The following is a 27,258-nucleotide window of genomic DNA, read 5'->3' as shown; positions in this document are numbered from 1 at the left end:
GGGTTTCTGTTGAGTATTGATCTACTGATTCTTGATCTGCTTTGTTTGGATATGTTTGTGCTGAAAATCTTTATAATGAAGGGGAATATTTTTACTCACCACTTTAGATAAACAAAAGAAAAATAAAATAAAAAGAATTTGGACCCCTCTGAAGGCAAGGCAGGCAGGAACGCAAGAGAGAAGTCTTCTTCATAGACAACTTGCAGAGTTTGGAGGTCCAAAACTACAAGAACCCCCACATGCCATTGAATTGATGGGGTTTTTTTTGTTTGTTTTGTTCAAGGGGATGTCTTTTCCAGGTTAGATTACGATTATGAAATTGCATACCACCAAAACGGTGCGTTTAATGGCCTAAAAATAAAATTTCTAAAATCTCCCAAATGTTATGAATCAAGAGGAATTGGAGAGAGGGAATTGAGATATATAGGAACTGATCTCTATTGAATGTTTGTTCTCTTCCATTTTAATCTGTGTGTGTATTACAAGTAGGGGGAATGCCTAATTTATAGGCAAGCATCTTCTAATGGAGGTGGGCTCCACTATATATATTTACAACACTCCCCCTTGGAGACCACAAATGATATGGAGTATGCCTCGTTAAAAACCTTGCCAGTAAAAACCCAGTGGGACAAAAACTGGTCAAAGGGAAAAAGAGTACATAATCATGTGTAACATAAAATTCTGTGTATATTGACACGCGTGCGACACTGCCTCGTTAAAACCTTGCCAGGAAAAACCCAGTGGGATAAAAACCTGGACGAAGGAAAAAGAGTACAGTGTTTGAAGATCTTTATTGATAGCGCGCTCCCCCTGATGCTTGGCAAAATATCTTTAAGTCATACTGTTGATCAGCTTTCTGAATATCGTAGTTGACACTGCTTCTGTGAGTCAAACTTGAGCGACACTGCCTCGTTAAAACCTTACCAGGAAAAACCCAGTGGGATAAAAACCTGGATGAAGGAAAAAGAGTACAGTGTATGGAGGTCTTTATTAAAACCACGCTCCCTTTTGTGAATATCTCCCCCTGAAAAATTTATACTGATGGAAGGAAGAGTACAACAATTTGTATAGCATACTTCTGGATCCTCCCCCTGATTAATATCTCCTCCTGATGTCTTCATGACTATCTTTTAGAGTGAGAATCTTTCGGAGTGAGTGGAGGATATAGCCATTAACAATTCTCGTAGTTGAGTAAGTAAATATATTTCCAGTGAGCTATCTCTAGGTAAATCATAGAAATTTTCAGAGTCCGCGTTTTCAACAAAACTTGGGTTATTTGCAAGTTCATTTGAAAGAATATGCCCGTACATGGTGTTATGCGGAGATAGCATCAAATATACCTCACATCATCCCAAAATGATGGTGATGGAGTTGAGCCCTATCTGGAAAATATGATGTCCGGTCCAATATACTTCCGGAAAATCATTAAAGTGTCCAACAGATAAAAAATGCTTCAATACTTTCTTAGTATAAGCAAGAATCTCGTTGGCATAATGCTCGATCCTTAAGTCGAGACAAATATTTCTTGAACTCTTCAGAAGCTTTAATGTGTTGCAAACACATTATAATCAATGTACTCACTGAGGTAATTTATGCATATTAATATTGAGTACAAATTTTGTGCTTCAAGCACATGTCTTTTAGGGACTTGCTTTATGCAATGTCAATCCTCTCAACGGATTTTGTTTAAAAGGAATTAAACTTTATGACACATTATATAGCTTTTACCCAGCTATTTATATATCTTTAGGAAATCGCTTCTGGCGATATGCTCCGTGCATTTAATAACCCTTAAAGATAATATGTTGGTCTCCGTAATTGTGTAATAAAAGGGGGGGGGGGGGGGGAGGGGCACAATTGAATCTGTAAATATGGAGAAAACCCAACATTCCTTGTTTCTGCCAGAAACAGTGTGTCATACAAAGTAGGTATATTCCCTTTTATTCCGAACACCCAAGTATAAATTTCAGTATTAACATCTTTTGGGGTTCGTACTGTGGGTTTGTTCTTTCACGTTCATTCTCATCTATAATGGAATTACCTTATTCCATTTTGGCCAATGATATTGTCGACATTTAATAATTGAACGTGGTTCCAATCAACACAGCCCATTGATGATTTGAGTAGCTACTCCAAAACCAAAAATTGTCATTCATCAATTCATGATCCCACCATTCTCATGTGCATGCGCATGCATCAATTATAAGCATTTATTTGCCTTTGGGTACCCAAGCCACTTCATGGGGCTTTTATTATGTGAGAATGTGAATTATAACCTCCATTAGAGCGTTATTTAGCAGTAGGGCGTGGATAATCTCCATTTAGGGAGTTGGAACATTTAGAACCCATATATCTGTCATGCTAAAGGCATGCCACAGATTAATACATACATGTCAATTAATTTCTGGGACCTTAACCCATATTATGGGACTTTAACCCATATAATTTGCTACGCATTAGGCGTGCATAATATCAATATTGACATGTCAAAGGATTGTCCTTTCGGGACTTCAATCCACATCATTTGCTACGCAACAGGCGTGCATCATATTGATCACTGCTATACCCATATTCTGTTCTTATGGGACTTTAATCTGTGCAGTGTATTATCAATGTATCCAACTTGCAATCTGTAAAATTTGCATTAATAATTCATGGATACATACAAGTCATTCTTTTGGAACAGACTTATCTCCCTATTTGGTTACCTTTCAAGATAAAATATCAAATAAGTATATAAGCATATAATAACACAAATACTGCTTACATCCTTAGGTGGGAGAAACTTTTCTCAAGTATCATTCAAGCTCGTATCGGCCTAGTAAATATAATGTAGCGCTTGATGATCTAGTTATATCCTGCAAGAGCAAAATCACAACTCTTTTCTCTGTCAAAAATAAATAACCCTCAGAGTTAGGATCACTTCATGGATTCTTTCTTCAGATGTTCATTCTAAAGAAATAAAATCTCTTATGAACAGAGAGTTATAAAAAGAGAAAAAATGCAAAAATAATGTGATATTGATTGCAAGAGAAGGTAAGCAATCAGGGAAGGAAGCTGGTGGGAGCAGACAACAAGCTCAGCAATCAAGGAAGGAAGCTGGTGGGAGCAAACAACAAGCTCTCATTTCTTCTAGTCTAGAAGAACTTCCGGAGATTAGAGCATAAGGTTGCCTTCACAGTTCCCTGATGTGGCGGAAACGTGATCAGGGATAGTCTCGCTTCCTGAATGGATGATCAGAGATAGTCTTGCTTCTCGGGCATATTAAGTGCTTACTGATAAGAAAAACAAGTAGATATCGCATCACTAGGTATGGAGAAAATTGGATGTCTTCTGCAAAGAAAATTTCGTTAGTAACACATTTATACACAAATACAATGAATAGGTAGAACCGGTGAATTTCAAATTAACCATAGGAAAATTGCGAGATTCTCGGGATACTTTTGAAAAAGTAGCTCCGTGAAATCCGTAAAGCAAGATCGGCTTTTGACGAAAATAATACTTTGAAAACGCCGAAATTGCCGACAAACATTAATGGAGGCCACGTGAAGTTTTGGAATCTGGGAAGGAAAAAGAGAATATGGGGATCCGAAAAGATATTGGGATCCTGAAAAACTGTAGCCATATTTCCTCCTATAGATATTGCCTTTGCAAAACTTGATTGGAGTAACTGCATTTCAACTGAACTCCCTTCATTTTCTGAAACTTTAGTTTTCTTAAGACTTTCTTCGAAACCTTCTTAAAAATGGCTTCCTCTTCTTCCTGCCCAAATTATTTCAATTTAAATGATACTCCCACAACAACCAGTGACGCCCAAGTTTGGCGTCCATCCTTTGTATCCAAAAATCGTCATCTCACAGTTAATGATTCTGTGATGATGAATGATGCTACTGCTGTCATAGTAGCTAAGAATTTCATTATTCCAATGGATGAAATGTTGTTGACAGGGAGATCAGAGGAAGAGGCTATTGATGACTCAATGGCTTTTAGCATTCAGAGTGCTGCTTCTGTTTCTAACATGGCTGATCGTTTGCGTGCTAGAGCAAACGAGGTTCAGATTTTAACAACTGAAAATTCGTCTCTCCAAAGAATGCTTCATGAGTCTCAACAGGAGGTTGAGAAACTTAAAGGAGAGAATAATGCTTTGTTGAAACTGGTGAGTTCGTACTCTGTTGATACACTGAGAAGGCTAGATATGCTGCAGGTCTCCAATGAAAGAATTTTGGGAGACCATGAGAGGCTCATGGCGAAGCTTAAGAGGCGTCGTCCTCTTCCTGCAGAGGCTTCCAGAACATAATGTAATTTTATAGATTTTACAGGGCCTGCATCTTCATTGCAGGTGGAAAAAATCTATCTGTTGTATGTTCCTGTTATAATAATTACGCACATTCTTAAACTTGCACCTGTGGTTTTTACGTCTTTTCAAAATGACGGTTTGGAATCTTGTACCTTATAGGTTCAAATAACCACATCGACTCTCCCAAATTTCATATTTCAACGTATGGAACTTTTGGCCTGGGCTAAACACAAACTCAGAATTTATTCGCCCTTTTCAAGTGGACATGAAATATGAATTGAGTAAAAGCCACGCTAATATCTCATATATTTGAATCCATGTGCTTCCGGCCCAGATATAACAAAATATGTGGGAAGCCTCAATTCATCGTTTTCTTATGCCAAAGAAATATGTGGTGTACCACAATTTGCAATAATACCTCAAGGATTGTCCATTTAACTGTTGGAACTTTAGGTTCTCAATACTGTTAGATTTTGAACTTCAGGCCAAAATCACATATTCTCATGGTATGGACATTCAATCCCCTTAGATTTTGAACTTCGGGCCAAAATCATATATTCTCATGGTATGGACATTTTTACAATTTTCTGTACATTTTTCTGGACTTCAAGTCCTTACATAATTGTCCATATCTTGAGGAACTTCTGGCATCTCATTTAATTGCTCATTCATGAGTTTAAGGAACTGCAGGTTCCCTTTTTGAATATAGTGACGGTTTACCCAAAATGGTTAATGTTTATGTATACGTCACTATTCATATATCCGGTACTATTCATCAAGTCATGAATACGTATCTATTCATGTGGACAGTACATTTGTCAGTACAGTTATCATCCATGTGTACGGCATTATGAAACAATACGGTACTGTTACATCATTAAGGAACCCCAGGTCCTTATTTACATGTCAGGGATCAAGGACCCTCAAGTCCAATCACATGTTTACAAATATAGTACCGGAGAGACTGCCAGCTCTCATATTAACATCATCATCAAGGATCTTCAAGTCCTGATGTAATTGTATGATGAGGATCAAGGAACTTCTGGTCCTGATCTGCATACTGTAAAAACTCATCATACATCACATTTAATCCATAAAATAAATTACTGGTAAATAAATTACTAGTATGGACGATAAACTCGCACCATACTTTAAATAAATGTAAATGTGCGGTAAAATAAATTGGTAAAGTAAACGTGCTTGTATGGGCACTAATTCTGTCCATACATTTAAATGAAAGTAAAGGCGTGGACGATAAACCCGCACCACCCTTTTAAATAAATGTAAACGTGCGATAAAATAAATTCATAAATTAAATTGCTTGCTGTATGGGCGTTAATTCCGCACCATACTTTAAATAAAAGGAAATATAAAGTATGAGGGTTAATTCCACATCATACTTTTAATAAAAGTAAATGTGCAGTAAAGTAAATTCATAAAGTATGAGGGTTAATTCCACATCATACTTTAAATAAAAGTAAATTTGCGATAAAGTAAATGTGATTATTGGTGGGTTCTCATCAACACCACGATCAAATAGTATAGCAGATAATATTGTTATCGTTTGTGGAAGGCATCATGCTTGTCGCTTACCACCTGTAATCTGCACACCTGCACCAATTGGTTTATTAAATACTGTAGAGGAATAATAAAGTGATAGAAAGCATAAAATTTTTTTTGTTATTATTGTTTTTTTTTTTTTCTTTTCTTTCGGTGGATTTGCTGTTTGATCTGCTTTTGCTTTCATCATTGTTGTTGATAATTTCTTTTGTTGAGCACTGAGAAGCAAGAGGTGGATTCTCTCATCAGATCTACCATCGTTATCATCAGGGTCTGAAAACTGAGCCTCCTCTTTTCCGTCGCCAAGTCCCAGTCCTTGTTGTTGAACACGGTGAAGCCATTGCAGTTGAGCAGCAAAGACTTCTTCCACATGGTCAGCACCGTCGCATCCTCCTGGTCGGAACCAGAAAGCTTGAGCCTCTCAGGCTCGTAGGTAAGGGCAATTTTGGCATTGGCAGCGTTTGGGTACACCTTTGTCATTTCTGGCCTTGCAAAAATCTGTCTCATCCTTGACGGCGAGATTGAGGAGAGCGAGGAGGGCGGACTCGTGAGACTCGGTCGAGTCGCTGACTCGGAGCATGGACACGAGCGGGCCCACCGAGGCCGAAAGCTGGCGCCGACACCTGTTCGAGGTCTTGGTGAGGTGGCGGATTTCCTGCGCGCCTTGGAGCTTGGAATCCTGGTCGTCGGATTGGATAAGTTGCAGAGCGCGTTGGACGGCTGAGGATGGTGGGGAAGTGGGGGAGGACGATGAGTCTGGAGTTGAGAACAGTCATCATCATCATCATCATCATCATCGTCTTCCAGAGCTTCGTTCTGAAGCTGCAACAAGTTCGAAGCGAACTTGGAGATCTCAGTGACGGCTTTGATGGGCCATCACCGATGCTTGTCTGGTACACTTGAAAGGTTTGACAAATTTGGAGAGCTTGAACCTGGATTCATGTAGGATTGGTGATGAAGGGCTGGTCAACTTGACAGGCCTTCAGCATTTGAAATGTTTGGAGTTGTCAGAAACTGAAGTTGGAAGCAACGGGCTCCGCCATCAAGCCTGTGCTTGAGTTTTTGCAAGGTGGTCTGTTTTGATCGAATTTCCCAGGTATTTTAGAGATATTCGTGTTGATAACGTGTTATGAATCAAGAGGAATTGGAGAGAGGGAATTGGGATATATAGGAACTGATCTCTATTGAATGTTTGTGCTCTTCCATTTTAATCTGTGTGTGTATTACAAGTAAGGGGGAATGCCTAATTTATAGGCAAGCATCTTCTAATAGAAGTGGGCTCCACTATATATATTTACAACACCAAAAGAATTGAATTATTGCTTTCCCATAAGTTTCAGAACAATTAATTATGGTGTAATCACTGAACCCAGCAAGCGAAAAAACATACGAAGGAAGGCGCGGATGAAAAATCTACGTGTAAACTAATGAATGAAACTAGCCTTCTTCTCATTGGTAAATAATGCATCAAGGAAAAACCAAAAAGAAAACAATTAATTACACTATCTGGTCAACTACTAACACCAATCTAATCGGGTTTAAGAAAATTATGTTACAGTTAATATCCAAAACCGCCCACATAATCCTCATCACCACTGCTAAAGGATTCCATAAATTGACTATCGTCGTCGTCGTCCTCCTCGCCATCTGTCACAATCTCCAGTATTCCACCTCCTCCCTCAAAGTCATCCATAATAAAATCTGCATCCTCGTCATCATCGTCGAGGTCACTCACGCTGTCATCCTCATCATTGCTCATATCATCAACATCACTGTCAGAATCCCCATCAAGATCTGGGCCCAGTATAGGGTCCACATCATCGTCATCATCCTCATCCTCGTCATCTTCATCTTCTTCACTCTCAGCATCATCAGGATCAGAATCATCATCAGTCGGCCTCCGGCGACCAATTTCATAAACCCTAGCAGAAGCTAACATATCATCTTGGTCATCCATTGTGATCAACCCAACAAAGGAATCAGTTGGCTCTGTTGCAAAGTCAAGGACACAACGATCAACTGGAATAGTGGCAATGTCAGAGTAGTTAACTGCATCCACCGTGCGGAATGCAGCAAAGAGGGGATGCTTTACACGTCGGGTGTGAACCGCTGACATTACATCCTCCAGATTTCGCCGGAGGATTGCATAAATTACATCGCCGCGTGCATTGAAAGTTATTGTTGTTTGGTCTAATGAAGGTACACTCCGAAGGAGTCTGAATTTCCGGAGATCCCAGACCTCAGAGTTTATAATCACCTATTGAAAAGACAAGGATTAGAAATGACCAAAAAAGGAGGAGAATACAAAGCTTTCGAGGCAGAATGCAGATGACTGCTTTGGAAATAAGAATTAGCCTACTGTGGTAGACGCAAGGTTTCTTTCTACATACCTCATTCCCAGCAGGATGGAAGCCACCGCCCCCATAATCTGTAAACTGATCAAAACGATGAACAGGGATAGGAACCCGTCTGTCCCATAGGACCCCATTCCAAAGCAGCATTGTGTCTGAAGGGTTGAAGTGTATATGAGAATAAGAATGTCCCCGACCTGTAGAGCTAGCAGATGTATCTGACAGTTTCGATTCCAACTGGCTAGTTTGGATGTCATACAGGAGAATCTCTCGCCGGGCCAGCTCTGATGGAAGAGCTGCAAAAATATCCCCAAAATTGCTAAATCTTGCAGCTTTACACCCTTCATAGGAATGCATGGGCCCAGAAGAGACTGAAGATGCTTCCCACAACCTCACATCCTGGGAGCTTGAAGAAAGCACCAGCTGGGTCTCACCGGAAAGATGTGACTGAACAAGCGTTATAGGAGACTGGTGGCTTGCGCAACTCTCCAGTACATTGCTGCTATTGGAGTCAAAAATTTTGAGCTCACCACCATGGCCGCCTACTGCAATATGAGCGGAATCACTAAGAAAAGAGATGCATGTCAAAGGGGCACCAGAATCATCCCGACAAGTTCGCCATGGTCGGAATCTACTGTAAACAAACTGACGATCCCTGCGATTTCCGTGGACCCCACCATACATGCTTTTGAACTCGCGAGTACCAAGCCGGGCTGTAACATTCGATGGGGCATCAAGGCTTCGTCTTGGTTCAGGGCAAACATGTGGGTGTAAAAGAGAGAGTGGTGGAAGAGTGGTTATAGGGGCGGGACATTGCCGGTGCTGGTGCTTCAAATACTGAACAACCACAGAGTCTAGAGTTAATCGCTCTGCATTGCTTGGCTGAGGGTCACTCTGCAGCCCAAATTGGGAGGATGGTGTTGTCAGGCCCATGCTAGAATTACCATACTGGTTATCATCAGGATACTCTAATGGAAAACAAGCTGGTGTTGATCGACCATATTGATCTCTTAAGTTAGCAGTTGGTGTAGAGAATCCACCAGCATCAGTTAGTAGGCTGGTCTTCCGCATGGTAGTGGGTGTAGGACCAACTGGAGATCGAAGCCCTTGGTCACCAGTGTGAATACGTTTCCCTGATGATAGCAAACACCCAGGATCCTTTAACTCAGATAATTTCCGTTTCATTGGCAAGACGATGGGTGTCTTGCATGGGGACTCTGTATCAAAAGTAGGTTTTGGCAGGGATGCTGATGGAGTTTCTGATGCATTTGCAGTTGCAGAAAACTGTTTTGAAGCACCAAAGACTTTCCTGGCTGATGCCCAGTGAGAATCATGGGACTGAGATTGATTCCTCGACTGTAGAGCAAAATTAGGAGAGAAAACTAAAGGTTTTTTCTTTGAATACGAGAAAGCAGAATCAAATTTCACACTTGGTTCCTCATCCCTTGCAGTAATCTTTGATTTGTTTGTCAGAAATCCACTAGGTGTGCGACCAGAGGGCCACTGAAGTTGTACAGAGGGAGCTTCCTGTGTGGCCTGATGAACAAGAGATGAGGGGGCAGCCAAGGAGGGCAAAGGCATCAACTGAGCCTCTTTTAGCAGTGAAGCAGCTGTTGCGGCCAAACCAGATGCCTGAAGGTGTTCGTGTATCAAGAGCAATAGTTCCCTGACATTTCAAGTACACATAAAGAGGGAAAAAAGTCAACAGAAGAATCAAAAGCAACAAATTTCAACAAATACTGGCACTATACGCGGAATCACTCAATACCTGGAATGGTAAGTAATAGGAGTGGCAGCAGCTATAGCTGCCCTTTCTATGCGCCTCAAAGTTGGCATAGCAGCATCAGTGGCTGCCAATGTACTAGCTCGTCCAGAATTTGTCACAATCTACAACAAAAATAATATCGCATGAGTTTTGACCATGAAGTACAAAGCAGGTTGAGGGAAAGGGAAAAGGGTGCGGGCAAAAGGCTATGGAATAACCCTATCTCATTAATAAAACTGATTCTGTTAAATAAACATTATTTCTAAGAAACTTCTAATTGTAAACAAATGCTTACCGCAATGAGCTCAATTGCTGCCTGTGAAAGTTCAGCTTGCCACCTGCCTTGCTCAGTTGCATTTGTCTGGCTCCCTGAATCTCGAATTAGTTCTGAAAGTTTCTTTCCAACCTAGAACATCATGTTGCACTCAGTAGCAGGAAAAGATTGACTAATATAACATAAGGTCCTATCTTTAGACAATGACACAAAAAAAAAAACCATGATTAAGAATTTAATGACTTAGAACTTGATGGAAACAGTGAAGAATAACAATAAAAGGCAGTAAACTATGTTTGAAACAAAATCAAAAGTTGAATGTAGAAAAATTAGCCAGCGACAAAGTTATGTCTGAGGCAAAGGGCCAACTAAACCTTCAACTTGAACTAGCGGAGCAGCATATAATAAAAGAAGACAGCGTAACACTTCTCAGTCTTCTCTGCAACTGATGCTAAACCCTCTCGTCTGTTAACAAAGAGATTTGAATGTAGCTTCTGTAGGAATACTGAATTCCAGAATGCCTTAAAACGTTTACTTTGAAAGTATTTCTTTCTCCAGAATATTTAAAGTTCTGGATGAAACTGTACTCATCTCCTAAAGGAAATTTTTAGTCTCACATTCTCTTGCCCCCCATTTTGGATGTGGAAGTACATTTCCTTAAGGCCCACTAACAGAGGCGACTTATTAAAAACAGGAATCCCTGGTGTAAAATAACTGACCATGCCCTAATTTCCCTGTACTTTATTTCTTTTTAAAAAAAGTCTGATGTTTTGCAACATCATTTAAACCGAATGAGCCGAAGCAGAAAAGATAGGGGTCAACCACATCCCAAGGGAAGAAAATATAAAATAAAATTTTGATTCTGTAAAGCTGTCATGTACCTGGAGCTTTGTCAATATATGGGCAATAGTATCATCTCTGGCTAAACCAAGGAGGACTCGACAAGCAAGTGCACGGAGACAGTCAAGTGCCGCAGGAGGTGAATATATGCGTGGTTGGAGGAGATGCAGGAGAACCTTTATACCGTTGTTGGCGCGAACAGCCTCCCTTGCTTGGCGATAGCCTTGCTCTAATTGTGCAGCCAGGCCGGCACCACCTGCAGCAGGTCCTAAAGATATTCGGCGATCCCCCACCAATCCTGATGTTGCTGTGGCAGCAGGTGCTTGTGAATTGCTACTGTTGGACTGTGTACCAGGTGCTGCTGCACTACCTCGATCTACTACATCTGAGATATTACGTTCTGTGTTTCTATCTCTAGTCTCTGTAGCAGGACCATTTGAGGTTTGGGCAGAAACAGACTGCTGACCTTGAGCATGCAAAGGCGGTTTATTACTGATTGAAGGTGGAGGACAGACAAGATTGACCAACACATTTAGTGCAGGCTGAATGATCTGGAAAAACACAAATAGATAATTAGAATAAATCCAATGATAAAGGCAAAGCAAGATGGACATCCAGTTATAAACAAAGTCTTTACCTCAGGGTCCACATAACTACCACCAACACTTGCTGCATCCAAAATGACTGCTATACCAACACGATTATTGCTTAATGTAGAATTCACGATCATCTTGCGGCTGCTAGGGACCAACGTAACAATATGCAGAACACCCAATGCATATTGAAGTAAATCATGTAAATAACGCTCAACTGGCGGAGCCTGCGGAAATCAAAATTCAGCATATCCAGAGAAGGCAGAAAGTGAAAAGTGAGTGAGCATATTGAAAGTTCATGTGGCAAGGGTATAGGAATACAGTATAACATTGGCCTGAATAATTTCACACACAGAGAGAAAGAACTTTAATGTAATATATTATACCTGGCATAACTCCAACATAGTAATATGTCCATTAAAACGCAAGAACTCATCGACTGCAGGCCAACGAGTTCTCACAAATGCAGGACCCAACTTCCGGTCCTTCTGTAACTGCAGAAATACTGCATCCAAAGCTTCATTGCTGATGTCAAGTGGCTTGTAAGCAGCCCTTACACTTGGAAGATTCCGAGCCGCACTTCGATTGTTTTTAATTGGACGAATAGAATCCACGAGCAACAGAAGATGGGCTCTGAAGTATTGCCGCAAAGCAACACAAGTGTGGTAAGCTATCTGTTTCTCCGATGAAGTCAGTACCTCTGCAGGTGACCTTTCATTTCGAAGTGATCCTGAACCAGTGAGTCCTAATGCCCCAGAATTTACTCCAGATCTGACCGATGCAGCATCATTTAAAAGGCCCAGTAATTTATGTAAGCCTTCCTGAGTATCAAAAGCATCAAGAACTGCCCGGAAAACAAATGCAGCAGCAAAAAATAAGGCTGCATTTTTCCTGGCTTGATCCTGTGAGCAATCAAGAAGTTGAAGAGCTAACTTAACCACCTGGTTGACCACATCTGAAGGAAGAGCACAAACACGCTCCATAATTCCCTGAAAAAAGATTAATTGGTCATCACAAAAGATGAAGACTAGATGGATATTATTATCATGATACAAGTAAATGGGAAATTAGTCTCTAACAGCTCAACTTCACACCACGTGTGATTACCTGGAGAGAACCAATAGTAAATAAGCAAGAAGAAAGGCCAAAGAAGGTTTGAGCAACCCTAGGGACAGTAAGCAGTTTCTGCATGCCACCCCTATCCACAAACAAGGCAGCAAATTTCCGATGAGCAGCCAAAGCACAAATGAGCTTCATTATATCAGGCAAGAGCATTGCAACCTTTGATGCCTCTTTATGTCTAGAATTTCGTTGCAATAATGCAAGACATACGTCTACCCCCTTTTCATGCAGTACAGGTCCAAGAACTTCGACATATTCTCCAAGAGTCTCAAGACACTGAATACAGTATTTTTCTCTCAACTGTGCAAGGGACTCGGCATCAAGAATGAAGTATTCTTCAGCATCTTCATGGATTTCTGGTTCTGTGCTGCTTGATGTCATTGATTCAGCATTGATGCTACTCGAGCTCCTGCCACCAATCCATAGGAAGAATTATAACCCGCAGTAAAGAAGTATTATTCTAAGGCAGTACAGCCATAAAAAAAAGTTGATAACACAGCATGTGATTCATCAAGTATCTGTACTATATACCTCTTCTTTGCATTTAAAAAAATGAAATACCTACCTTGAAACTTCAACTGAATTGGCAGCATCAATGACAGTAGATGCTGCTCTTGAAGCAGCCAAAACTGCAGCTTCTTCATTATTTGTCATTTTGAATTCCTGCATAATTAAGCGGCAAACAACTGAGAAGTGAAAACTAAACAAAAACCATTACAGAGAGTGAGAATAACAGCTTTTGTACCTCCAAAGCTGCAGTTTTGACAACTTCAGCAGCAGCATCACCAGCAGCTTTGATGGCTTCTGCAGGTGCATTAGCTGCTCTGGCTTCAGCTTCTGCAGATCTAACTGCTTTCTTTACTAAGTCAGAGATATCTTTACATCCAACTCTGCAGTCCTGGAAGCAGTCATCGTTATCCTCCCTTTCCAGATAGAGAACATCTGTATTCCTGTCCAAACACTTCCTAGAATCTGGTATTTTTTTCACATCGGAATTTTTCAATGCAGCCCTGTCTCTAAAGCTCCGTCCCTGCCCCAACCTACTACCAGATCCTGGAGAGGTCAAGAGCTGTTCATTCTCTACAGCACCTTCATTTGCCCTTCCCTTCCCTCTAGATCTTGTCCATCCACGGTTGGGTCTGCGCCTTGAGGAGTCGTCTCTCACATTTTCATCAAAATCTCCAAATTTCATCTTTCCATCTGCATCATAGATCTCAACCCCCTCAGCCAATCCATCAGGTGGTTCTCCCCCATCAACATTCTGGTCATCTAAACATCTCTCATCTGTTATCCTTGGATCATCAAAATGAGTTGTTTCCAGAACCTGCCGAACCCTACCCCGACCTTCATCTCTACCTCTTACACAAACAGTATTCAAGGTATTTTTGCTCTCTGTTAAATGATTAGAATCCTTTTGAGTAATACTTGACTCCCCCAAAACACGCACACGAAGATAACGCATAAGTTTGGCAGACAATCCAGACGTCAACACATCTTCCACTACTTGACCACCACTATTTTCAATAAAAATTAAGATATGTGAACCAAACTAGTCAATAAGAATAAAATGAGGAAGGGAAAATAAAGATACAAAGAAGGAGCATACCCAGCCAAACATACAGCAAGAAGTCCTGTAGCATAGGTCTTCAGCATTTCAAAATCTGAGACCTCCTTGCCCCCCAAATCATGCTTCCAATTCTGGTATTCAACAGATGAGCTGGAAGTCTCATCCATCACCCAATCTTTTATTTTCTCCAAAACAGCTTCTTCAAAAACATGAGGATACTGTATCACATTCACGCTTGTCAGATTGATAATAAGCCATAATAATCATCTTCATTACGGAACAAATAAAATAAATGAAACTCAATGGTATCAGAAAAACAACAATCTTACAATCCAGGTTAGTGAACAGCTTAAAAGCAGCCTTCCAGCAGCTGCCTGGACGGCAACAGAGTATCTTGTTTCCGACAGATACTTTGAAGATATTAATTCAAAGAAATCATCATGTTCCTGGCAAAAAGAGAAAAAAAATTAGAACAAAAGCTTGGTCCCTGCAAACAAGATATAATCCACGTATATGAATACATTTTAGCAACCATCCCAAAAATAAATACATAAAAATTACAAAAGGTAACCACACGCCAAAACCAGTTACCCGGACTAAGTTCCCTAGCCGTCCGATGTTATGTGAAGCACGAGCATTGCTGGATGAATGACCATTCTCTTCCATGTATCTGCATTAAAAGATGGTTTTTTCTTCTTTAGGTAAGGTTCAGAGTTTATTTACCAGAACAAAGTTTAACAATGTAAATAAATAATCAGCCACATATAATGTATAAATATAAGATCACAGACTTGTGCAACGAAACAAACAGTGAAAAGTCAACTTACAGTACATATATAACCAGACAAAGCATTCTAAATAAACAAGAACAATCATAATGCCCACCAAAAAAGATATTAGAACTTCAGATTCTGAAGTATTATTACCTAGCTATTAGAAGTAGCCGCCATTCAGACAAAATCCATATCTAACCACTCAAGCACACCCCGAAGTTACTTCCAAAGTCAACAGTTAATACATCTAGTGAACTGACTGCTAACTGTCTTTCCTATGCTAAGAACAATAATTCCCGTACACCAGAAAAATTTTAAAATCATCGACTCGGCATCCTAAGACAGTTGCTTGAACACATCCATCGCCTTGGCCATTGAAAAATCCTAACCTCATGATATAACTACAATGACATTCCATGTCGTCCTTAAACCCTACCTTTGACTACAGCAACTCAAAGTCCAAACAAAGTCTTCAAACTAAATTTACATTTTCTGTGATCTTCTGCCCTACATGACCTATCAAGATTACACATCAAGTATCGATACCCAATCCTACCAGAATATCATACCACCAGAAAGCCATGCATTACTAAGTAAAGAGGAAGAAGTATTGCTTACAAGGAAATGAAACGTCGACTGTGTAAATGACAGTCACCAAGAGCATTCCAAAAATTCACATTATCACCGATTTCAACACAATAAGCAAATATATAATTATACAATTGCCAACAAAGCCATAAAATTCACACACAATACCTTTGAAATCATTAATCTAAAACCTCTTAATTTGTAAGTTTATCGTCATTAATCGAGTCACAATTTTTTTTTATTTAAAATAACTCAATATTGAAAGGAAAAGACAAAAAAGAAGAAAATGCAAATGATGAAAACACAAAGCACAGCATTACAACAATAACTCGCACTGAGTGGCATCTCAGACTCAATTCTTGAATAAATTCGCATCAATTTACATAAAAAAGCTTCAAAAGCAAAAGTTCAAAAGAAGAAACGGTTCGAACCGAGACTCTTGAGTTTCAAGAAGGGAGGCAAGTGCGTGAAGAACAGTAGGATTAGGGTTATCCGGCGCGGAAGTGATCTTGTCCATAAGCTTCTGGGCCTTGGCAACCAATTCGTCGTCTTCATTCTTAACCTCCTCTTCTTCATCGTCGTCTTCGTCCTCGCCTCCTTGAGATTGGGATTCGGGCGCTGGCGGAGGCGGTGGAGGTGGCGCTGGTGGCTGGGCTTGCCCTTGCCCTAAGGTTTGCTGCTCATCCATGGCCGCCTCCATATGCTATCGAATACAGAGACAGATGAATTGGTATAGAGAGAGAGTCGCGAATGGATTAACAATTGAAATTGAATATTTCTGTGTTTGTGTGTTTTATGTACGTTAATGTTTTTGAATTGGATTTTCAGGGTTTGTGTTATTTATAATTTTATAGGTTTTTGGAGTTTGCAGAGCGAAAGAGATGGAGAGGAAACAAAAAAAAATTGAAAGAGGAACAAAAGTTGTTCTTGCGCAGTGTGCGTTCGATTTTATAGTGGAGGAGAAAAGAGTGCGAAAAAGAAAGGTCGAATCGGAAAGTTCCGGAACAACCCGACCCGGTAATTTGGAACCCTACCCTACCGGCGTTCACTTGAACCGGGCGTTATCTGACCCCTTTTGTGATTGCTTTATTTTTATAGGAGCATTTTTTTTCTTTTACTATTATTTTTAGCAGAAAACAAAATTTACCACATCACTTACGACATGTTTTAACTGACCAAAAATTTTCCACAACACTTTACAAATTTGAATATTATCAATTTCTCACTTTTTTTTTTGTCCATATACACTCTCTTTTATTTTTTAATACTTTTGTAATCTATTATATCAGTCTCGATTTCTTGGACTACACCCACCGTTGAATGTAACATCCAACGGTTCAAAAAAGTTTCTTTAAAAAAGTGCAAGAGTGAGTGAACCGTTGAATTTACATCCAACGGTGAGTGACCACAAATCTCTTGGACTCCTATAGTCCAAGAGATCGGGACTGTCTATTATATATATATATAAAACAGAAGATAGAGAATGGTGAAACATTCAAAATATCAACAAATGCTTTTAGTTAATTCAAACATGAAGAATTAAAATTATTAATTAAATAAGGATAATATGGTAATTTCACCTTTTATTTAAAAAAATTAAAATTAAAAACAAAATCATATAATAAGTTCTGCTTTTATAGAACACTAGCCTCTCTGCACGCGCTTCTGCGCCTGCGAGAGGCTTTTTTTTAAAAAATTTAAATTTATTTTAGAATTAAAAAAGATAATGGATAGTTGTGTTCCATAAAAATAGGATCCATTATCTGAATTTTCTTTTAATTTTAATTTTTTTAATATGAAAAATTGTGAATTTACCATATTATCCTCATTTAATTAATAATTTTAATTATTAATGTTTGCATTAACCAAGGGTATTTTATGGTATTTTGAATGTTTCACCATTCTCTGCCTTTTGCTTTATATATATAGATTAATTGTGTCTTTCCTCTCAATTTGAATTTGAATTTTTATTTCTTAATAATTAACTAGCTTTTCTGCACGCGCTTCCACGCATGCGAGAGGTTTTTTTAAAAAAAATTTTAAATTTATTTTAGAATTAAAAAAGATAATGGATATTTGTGTTCCATAAAAATAGGACCCATTATCTGAAATTTTTTTTTAATTTTAATTTTTTTAATACGAAAAATTGTAAATTTACCATATTATCCTCATTTAATTAATAATTTCAATTCTTAATGTTGCATTAACCAAGGGCATTTTCTGGTATTTTGAATGTTTCATCATTCTCTGCCTTTTGCTTTATATATATAGATAACTACCCATATTATCTTTTCTTAATTCTAAAAATAAAAGAAAAAAGAAAATCAATTGGCACATGCTCAAAGGGCTAGTTACCATTAAGAGAGAGAATAAGTGGACAAAAGGAAGTGGAAATATCAATACCCTAATCAAATTGCAGGTTTTTTAAATTAGTTTCAATGGAATTTTGACAGAGTGAACACATAGATTAATTAATTGATACAAAACACATGAACTAAATTGGTCAAATTGATCATATTGAATTAAATTGACGGATGACGTAAAAACTTGTTCTATTTTGACAGTTACGCCTAGAATATAATAGAAGAAAGGGTCCAGGCCCAAAAACTAAAACTTGTGATCTCTAAGTGGGCTCAAATTTGTCCCCAAAAAACAAAGTGGGCTAAATTTTAGTATATCATGAAACCTTTTGGATAATGAAGGCCACATCTCAGTCCAAAGGTTCCATCTTGCCCGTGATCGGTGGAGCTCCAGAGAGCCATAAACGCCACAGCAAGGTTGTGTGCACTGCAAATCCGTAATACTCACATGGAAGAGCAATCCCATGAACAAGGCTCGATAGAGACATCACCTTCTTCTTCTTCAGTAGACCATAAAACTTGGATAGAGTAAGCAGAACGATAAGCTCATCACAACTTCTACACACACATTCTCATTTCAATTCAATTTTGACAAGATCGCGGTGAAAATTTCAGGACCCAGGATTTTCTGAAGAAAAAGTTGATTGCAGAAGATGATTTCACATGGAGATTAGCTGTTACAGGAAGGTCAATGGAGAAAGAGGAGGAGGTGTTGAAGTATGTGGGTGGAGTTGATATAAGCTATTCAAAGGAAGACCCATCAATGGCATGTGGGATTCTTGTAGTTTTGGACCTCCAAACTCTCCAAGTTGTCTATGAAGACTTCTCTATTGTCACCCTCCATGTCCCTTATCTTCCTGGCTTCCTTGCTTTCAGAGAGGTCCATTTCTTTTTTCTTTGGTTTATCTTGATGTTCATGTTTCAACAATATTTTGATCACAGAAGCTGAGAAAAGTAATAAGAAAGAGGCAAGGATTTGAATTTGATATGCCAGTGATTTGACTGTTTGATGTATTTGATTGTTCTATGTTGATGTAGGCCCCAGTGCTTCTTGAGCTTTTGGAGAAAATGAAAACCAATGCTAATCCTTTATATCCTCAGGTGATCCTAATACTTGTATTGGTTCCTACTACATTTGTTTTCGGTTCCCTTTCACTGCGCTTCATCTCTCTACATGAATAATTTTATGTTCTTGAAAGCTTTAATATTTGATTTTGGTTTTTCATATTTACGTATAAACTTTTCTCAACTTACCTTAGATATATTAGAGAATATTAACCTTATGCCAAATCTGGCAAGTTGGTGACTTGCAAACTGTTCTGTGTGTTTTGTAATTTTACTCTGCTTTATTTTAGAGTTCGAGTAAATAACAATAATTATCTTTAATGATAACAGCTGCTAATGGTAGATGGAAATGGAACACTTCATCCTCGAGGCAAGTCCTTTGACAGAAATCCCCATAGAATAGATGCTTGCCCTTTGTAAATGAAGCCTTTTCCTGTTAATTTGCTAATGTAATTTGAGGTCTATGATGGGACTGAAAGTCTGGAGTTGCTGAAAATATGGGTAGGTTACACTCTTAGGTCTAGTGAATCTTTTGCTCACTTCACAATTGGAAAGCTTCTACACTCTCAAGAGATCATTTTGGAACCTGTTAGTTCCATTTTCATAACGTAGATGATACGTTCTGTCCTTAGCTTGAGTTGTGATTAAAAGCATTTAGCTTCCTTACTCAACTGGAGAATATTTTTAAAATGTAGAGTTTCTTTTGTAGGTTTTGGCTTGGCTTGTCACCTTGGCATTCTGGCAAATCTACCTACTGTTGGGATTGGAAAAAATGTAAATACGGACAGTAACTACATCCATCAACTTTGATGATTTGGGCTGTCCCTGCTTGCCTGACTTTTAGAAATTTCTCTTGATATATATTCAATTCAGCTTCACCATGTGGATGGCCTAACACTATCTGGTGTGATGCAACTTCTTAAAGCCAAGGAAGACTACGCTCAAGATTTTGTTACTTTGAAAGGATGCTCTGGGCGTATATGGGGAGTGGTACACATCTTATGAGCTTCATTTCTCCTCTCAAAACTGTTTAAATCTTTTAACAATGTGGTGTGGTATTTAAACTGTGATGGGAATCTTCAGAGGCTGGCATGCAATAATATAAGGAAGTTAAAGATCATTTTGCAGCACTTTTTAGTTTATCCAAACAATATGGATATATACTCTGATTAAAAAGTGGGTAATAAACATGTAATTGTGCCCTTTGCTGGAAGTTCTTTTGCACTTTGTCTTGTGTTATCTGTTTCAATTGATTCCATGTCTCCATTATGTTTCTGTTTTCCAGGCAGTGAGATCTACTGGTGGCTCATTGAAGCCTATATTTATCTCAGTTGGTCACCGTATAGCACTTGATACTGCCATCAGGATTGTAAAAATGACTTGCAAATTTCGTGTCCCGGAGCCTATTCGGCAGGTGAAAACTTGAACTGTTCGAGTGCTCTGAGTGGCTTCATATTCATTATGGCCACTCCCCACTAATATTTTGGACTGTTAATTGAACTTGAGCGTATAAACTAAGTAGGGATATAATGGCCTTCTCTCGATGCTTAGATGCCCTGTGTCTCTAATCTCTAATAAGTTCTTCGGTTAGTTATTAGATGTGAAATGAATATTTTCTATATAGTGAAGTTACAGGCATTCTAGGGAGGGCCTGCTGTGTTATCTGTCTGTTTGCTACAATCTTTTGTTGGCCATTTAGCGATGTTGGCATTTTCCGTGGTAAGGGGAGATTATCTTAAAGCTCCAATTTTTCCTTCTGATATGGAGGCAGGCTGACATAAGATCCAGAGACTATGTTCGGAAGCATCAAATGAGAATGTCCAAATGATTCAATTTCAAGAATCTGGTAGGTTCACCTTTTCGACCCTTTTATTTATTTATCATATATACATAATATACATGCGAGGGCAGAATTAACAAAGCTACATATGAGGGTATTTCCAACTTTGGTGTTACTTCGTTTTATTGGGAAAACTGCAGTTGTTAGTTAACAAGGCAAAATTTGTGAGATTTCAGGGCCTGCAGTATTTTTGCCACACCAATATATAGAGTGTTAGAATGCGCATCAGGTCCCATTTTAATGCTTCTCCTCGGCCCCCAAAAACTCAAGGCCGGCCCTGATTACACCACCAGGCTTTTCAAGAGACCCGGGTCTGCCATCCACTCTCGAAGAAAATGTTCAGATCACGATCCTTAACTTCAGTCTCCAGCTGATGGCTCTTTATTCTTACTAACAAAGGTTTGGGACTTAAAGCCACTCTCCAGTTGAATATCTATCTGATGGGCTACCGTGGTACACCGTACATGCATAGGAAGTGTTTCCACGAGCATCCAAATTCCACATGAATCCAAATGGAGGGTGACATTATGGAGGTCCATGTGAAATCCTCGTCAACAAATTATCTAAACTCGATTTGATTGGTGTTAGCAGTTTACCAGATGGTGTAATTTGTTTCTTTCGTTTGGGGTTTTATGAATTATTCACCAATGAGACGAGGCTAGTTTCATCAATTTATAGGTAGATTTTTTACTTGCGCCTTTTTTTTATTCTTGTTTGTTGGCTTCAGTGATTACGCCACAATTTTTTTGTATATATATGAAATAGAAACTTCATCAGGTAAACTGTTCTAAAACCTAATGAGAAATGTGAGCTTGTCAGCAATTATTGATATTTTCCTTCTGATTTTGAGGCAGGCTATGAATAAAGAAATTGGAGTACATAAATTGTCCAAGTCCAAACTTGCTGTCTCTGTAAATATTTACTTCCCATATAAAGATCAAGCTCACACAGCCCAAACAATGCTTGAAAACCTTGAGTAGTGAATACATTATTTGAGACTAATAATGTACAAAAAAAACCTAAAAAATCACAGAATTGTAAAGACGAACACGGACACTAACACAAACAGAATTAAACAACTAGGCTTTTCAACAGAACCAGCTCCGGCATTCAAAGCAGATGAAGAAGATGATCGGATCATAATCCTAAACTTGCAGTCTCCAGATGATGGATCGCTCGTGGTGACGACCGAAAGGTTTGGAAACTTACAGGCAGTGTCCAGTTGATTATTTATCTGATAGTAACTGTTAAATGCATAGGAAATGTTTCCACGAATATCCAAATTTCCACATGAAGTTCCATATCCAAGACTGGTGCAGTCAGCATTTGCACAAGCATAGCTCACACTTAGTGCCACTTGTGGATCGTCAAGACTCGCCGATGGTGACATAACACACCATTTCTTGTCCAGATATTGTACACTGCTTGCTGCTACTAATCCATTCGAGCTTGTCGTGCCTAGACTGAGCTGATATTTAGGTGTTCCATCAAGGAAAAATAGCCCCCAATGGCGTTCAAAATTACCTGGCTGAATGCTCTTGGCATCTTCATCAACAAGGCTAAATAAGTAGGCATCTACAGGGCCAGGTCTCATTGGGGTGCCTGCATTGTTCTTGATATGGGACATAAACCCCTGGTTGAACCTTTGAGCATACTGTAAGTTTGCATTTCTGTCCCCATCTGTAGGCCAACCGATCTCTCCTACTATTATGGACAAGTTTCCAAATCCATTTTTCTGTAAGGCCCATACAAGGGTGTCATGGTTTGCATCAAATACGTTGTTGTAGATTTTTCCGTTGTCATTAATGGAACTTGAGTATCCATTGAAAAAGGCATAGTCAGCAGGGAAGTTGGCATCATTGTAGAGGCTTATGAAGGGATAGATATTGACTGTGAATGCAGCGCCGTTGTCACTCAAGAACTTGACGATTTCCACCATGAGATCCTTGGTGTCTGGTCGGAAGTCGCCATTAGAAGGCATATCCGAGCCACTGCTGTCATAGACATCGGCGTTGAGGGGAATAGTGACCTTAACCTGATTGCTCACACCAGCTTTTATGAGAGCTGACTGGACATTCTGAAGGGCAGGAAATATTGTTGGAAGAAAGGTTCCATTGTACGTTGACAACAATGGTTCATTTCCCACTGCAGCATACCTTGCAGAGAATGTATGAAATAGGTAAGATATAAATTAGACATAGATTGCGCATCTGATCAGAACTGGAAAACTAGTATGACAAAAACAGTAACAACTAACAATGAAGCAGAAAAACACCTTCTAGTTAAGAGAAGTCCTACTTTTGATTGTCAAGCATTTCAGAATACTCTTCTGAAAGACTTCTGAAAGAAGTTGGGAACTTTGCTGAAGTTTCAATACAAGCTTGTTTGCTAACATGTGATACAGATCTACTTTCACATGGAGATGCAAATGAACTGAACCACATTATCAGAAACGGTAGAAAAAAATTCACACTCAATGCCAAGGACAAATCAAAGAGGACTCTAGCTAGACGAAATGAACAAGGTTGTCGCTTTTCCAGATCATCTTTTGATCAAGAAGAGTGAATTAAATAGCAGCTGAAGAATTTGAATTTCCTAGAAGCAGTTTGGGCATATATTGGCCAGAGTACACCAAGAAGTGAATAGCTTCAAAATAACACCCTCTCTCTCTCTCTCTCTCTCTCTCTCTCTCTCTCTCTCTCTCTCTCTCTCCAAAACAAATATCAATACATAGATTCATTAACCACTTGTTTTAATCATTCACATGTTTGGAAAATAAACTTAAATCTGTAAATATGCACATAGCATAGATAAGGACGAGAGAAAGATGGGCTATTTACCTAATATCTACACCATTGGAGACATGTGAGGAGACATTCTTGGAAACCCAATTCTCAGCTGCTTGCACACTATTAGCCAAAGCATAGAGCATTTCATTGGGAATTCCGACCATTACCTGAATCCCAGACTTGCTCAGAGCATTCAATATCGAAGAATCGGCATCGAAAAGCTTAACCTTTTGAATCCCGTTGTCCTTCAACATCTTCACCACTGTTGCTGGTGGGAGAGGGTGTGTTAACTGAGTTCCCCAGTTCACTCCAATGCCAACCGCTAAACCCACAAGCAGATTGAAGAACAAGGCAACAGTAAGGCCTCTAAAGCCCACAGCTTTCAACAACCCCATAAAACCCTTCAGCAGAACACTTGCAGAGACTTGCTCTTGGAGCTTAAAAGAAGGAGGGTACGAGTTGAAAACTGGTTTTGAAGCAAAGAAGTGGCTTTAACAGATGGGTTTGATGCTAAAGTTGGATACTTTCAGCTGCTGAAGCTTGAAAATATCGACCCAAGTTCTAAACTTGGAAGAAACTATTCTTCTTTACTAGCCAATAAACAATTTTTTTTGTTTAAACAAGGGATCTGGAAAACAGAATCAAATATAAACTAAGCAAAACAGAGACTTGGGGAGCAGAAAGAACAAAATCAAAGACTGCACCGAAATTGAACTATAAGAATACAGAAGAAGAAAGCAAAGCACAAAGGCACAGACCCAGAAGAGGATTCAATGCTAAACAACTAATATTTGGGAATACAAGTTATTTACACAAAGCAGAAACAATGATTGATAGGAAGGAAGAGAATGATCAAACTGGTTTTCGCATAAAGTACCCAACATTTGCTACAAAATCCTCAAAAAAAAATTATGATTTCAATGAGTGATGTATAAATAAAATGCAAGATATTGCAAGTTATTGCAAGTTACAACACGACAGGGCTTGCTTTCTTACAAACAAAGAAAGAGGAAAAAGAAGACGAATAAGAATGTTTCTTTTTGTTTGGGTGTGGGATGAACATTGAACTTCATTGATTGGGCTATTATAAAAATGAATTATGAATAAAAGTGGTGATCGAGAAGAATAATTAAAGAAGTTTCTTGAATCTTTGCACCATAAAAAAAAGGAAGGGTCATATATCGGTGGGGATAATTTAGACTTCTCACTTTCATGACTGATTGTGTAAAGAAAAGGTTCAGTCGAGGTAAGTTTACCTTTGGTTACTAGTGGCTGATATCGCTATGTCTGTTTGTTCCTGTGAGTTCAGTACAGTGGCTGCCAGCCTGCCAGTATATCTAGCTTTCCGTTTAAGAAATTGTATTGTAGACAATGCTAGATGGTCCTAACTTTTTCTTTAACTTTATTTTCTTTTAACCTATACGCCATTTTCACTTTGAATTGTACAAAATCATGCTGCTATTTGAGAGCATTTCTGTGCATAGATGGCAGCCTAGCTTAAGTGAATTTTATCACTGGCATCCATCACGCACAAATGAGTCAAAAAAAAATCAAAGGGATCTCTTTTAAAATAAAAAGTCCTACATCATGCAAGTAAACCCCAGACCAAGGTTTTCTATTTATCTATTGATTATTTTACTAAAAACCATGAGTGACTACGTGGTTTGCCTTTTAAAGAAGTGAACAACTTTGTGGTCTAATTATATGTTTATTATCGCTTAGCCAAGCTAGAGGGAATGTGCTCCCCTACTTTATGCCAAATTTAAATATCCATCCCAACAATTTAGATTAATATTGCTTGTATTAAAAAAAAATTAGGTTTATTATCATTTCTAGTTGTATCCTTGTATGCACCATAAGACCATGCGTTTTGACCAACAATAGATTATGGCACCACACTTAAAAAATTGGCTTTGCCAATTATGGGATGCATTGTGCTGTTTTTTTCAGTGTTGAAGTATTGCATTTTGCATTTACCGCATCCCGCATTCATTCCCACGTTCGTAGTCGGTCGGTATACGTAACGTCCCAACCTAATTTGGCTGGCACTTTCTTTATTTTTACAGAAAATAAAACATTAAACTTAAAATGCAAAAATAAAAATAAAAATTCCAAATGAAAATTATGGAAGAGCCAAATATGAGAGAATAAATAAAATGATATTTTTTGTTTATTTTCTTAGATTTACTAAATAAGGGAAATGGATCATTTCCCATAATAAAAAAAATAAAAAGACATAAGAATTAATTTCTCATAAATTCTTTTCCGCAATCCAAATGCGTTCTAGTAAGCTGGGTGTTTTCGCCACCTCCCACCCATGTCACTACAGAAAACGAAAAAAAAAAGGGTACTATATGTGCCGATTAAGTTAGGAATTTGGCAAAGAAAAAAAAAATTATGTTATGTAACTTCTCTGTTATGTTTTTTTTTTTAAATGTATTATTTCAATTTATTTTATTAGATTAGGCCCAACCCACCGTATCAATTTTTTTACAAAAAGTTTGGCTCAATCCAACATTTCCAAATAGAAAAACGCTTACATTCAAATGCAGGTAATTTTCGATTCTTTCGGCCTGTTTCTTGCAATTTACCTGATTCTTCTTGTTATGTGCATGGGCCTCTAGATGGACTTTTGGTTTTGTTGATCCTTAGTTGATATACTGAGGTACTTATATATGGCTTATAGGTAATGTCTTATTTCTTAAATATTGGATTAGACTAACTAATTTGATTCAACGGTTAAGATATAGAGCCTTACATAAGAATTATTTATAAGGTTCTCACTATAGAATTCTTGTTGGTTGCTAATGCTTGACGCCACCACCCCTATTCTTGGTGCATAAGAGTATCATTTCCACACAACAATTGTCTAGTTTAGTGGCGAATTCAAGATCTGAAAGTTGGCTAGGCAAAACTTACAGACTAAACTCGACAGCACCGGTGAATTTCATTAATAAACATGAAAATATACGCCTAGTCACGAGGAAATAATGAGTCTTACCCTCAAATGATCCATTTTAGGTTCTATCAATTTTATAACAATTATCTCAAACATGCGTGGACCTAGAATGACTATGGATAGATCACCCCTATTTGTGTGGTTCGTTCTAGTGACAACATTCCTACTTTCATTATCGCTTATGGTCCTGGCCGGGCATCTCTGTAAATAAATAAATGCTTAACAAAACAAAAGCCACAAATTCTTTGTTCTCTTGGGGTTCAATTGTGATACGACATAATAAAAGATAATCTATAAATAATATGTAGAAAATATTTTAATCAAACATACCAACAAAAAATCAAACACATTCTCAATGGATTGTTTGGTATATTATATTTGTCAATTTATATGGTTTCTTCTTTGTTCATATATCTGTGTTATACTAAAACTAATTGCACATAAAAATTGAATTAAATCTATCTATGCAAAAATAAACCCAAACATATGCTTAATAGTTTTATGTCATACAATTT

At 38.5% G+C, this 27,258-nt stretch overlaps 3 protein-coding genes across 4 annotated transcripts; 1 reads left to right on the top strand and 2 right to left on the bottom strand.

The window, feature by feature from the left end:
• On the bottom strand, positions 7,166-16,944 carry LOC18791508 (DDB1- and CUL4-associated factor homolog 1). The gene is made up of 14 exons (XM_007226264.2): positions 16,162-16,944; positions 14,961-15,039; positions 14,699-14,815; positions 14,409-14,587; positions 13,548-14,316; positions 13,368-13,465; positions 12,788-13,211; positions 12,067-12,669; positions 11,725-11,907; positions 11,129-11,638; positions 10,269-10,379; positions 9,977-10,095; positions 8,248-9,874; positions 7,166-8,114 (listed from the first exon to the last, which is right to left on the bottom strand). The coding sequence occupies exons 1-14, from the start codon at positions 16,428-16,430 to the stop codon at positions 7,416-7,418; spliced, it is 5,787 nt and encodes a 1,928-aa protein (XP_007226326.2). The 5' UTR covers positions 16,431-16,944; the 3' UTR covers positions 7,166-7,415.
• Positions 18,430-21,817, top strand: LOC18788848 (endonuclease V). Of its 2 annotated transcripts, none has more exons than XR_002271651.1 (9): positions 18,430-18,618; positions 18,706-18,970; positions 19,129-19,191; positions 19,486-19,525; positions 19,865-19,929; positions 20,029-20,145; positions 20,441-20,569; positions 20,791-21,001; positions 21,172-21,817. XR_002271651.1 is itself a non-coding variant. In XM_020563714.1 (9 exons), exons 1-8 carry the CDS (start codon positions 18,539-18,541, stop codon positions 20,981-20,983), a joined length of 816 nt encoding a protein of 271 aa, XP_020419303.1. In that variant the 5' UTR covers positions 18,430-18,538; the 3' UTR covers positions 20,984-21,001; positions 21,172-21,817. The 2 variants fall into 2 exon arrangements, 1 of the variants encoding a protein (XP_020419303.1); XM_020563714.1 differs by having other exon boundaries at positions 20,927-21,001.
• Positions 21,856-25,036, bottom strand: LOC18789912 (glucan endo-1,3-beta-glucosidase 5). Its single transcript, XM_007222284.2, has 2 exons — positions 23,836-25,036; positions 21,856-23,151 (listed from the first exon to the last, which is right to left on the bottom strand). The coding sequence occupies exons 1-2, from the start codon at positions 24,177-24,179 to the stop codon at positions 22,023-22,025; spliced, it is 1,473 nt and encodes a 490-aa protein (XP_007222346.1). The 5' UTR covers positions 24,180-25,036; the 3' UTR covers positions 21,856-22,022.

The sequence above is a fragment of the Prunus persica genome, chromosome G1 (genome assembly GCF_000346465.2).
Source record: "Prunus persica cultivar Lovell chromosome G1, Prunus_persica_NCBIv2, whole genome shotgun sequence".
Taxonomy (NCBI): Eukaryota; Viridiplantae; Streptophyta; class Magnoliopsida; order Rosales; family Rosaceae; genus Prunus; species Prunus persica.
This window is presented reverse-complemented; position numbering and strand designations above follow the sequence as displayed.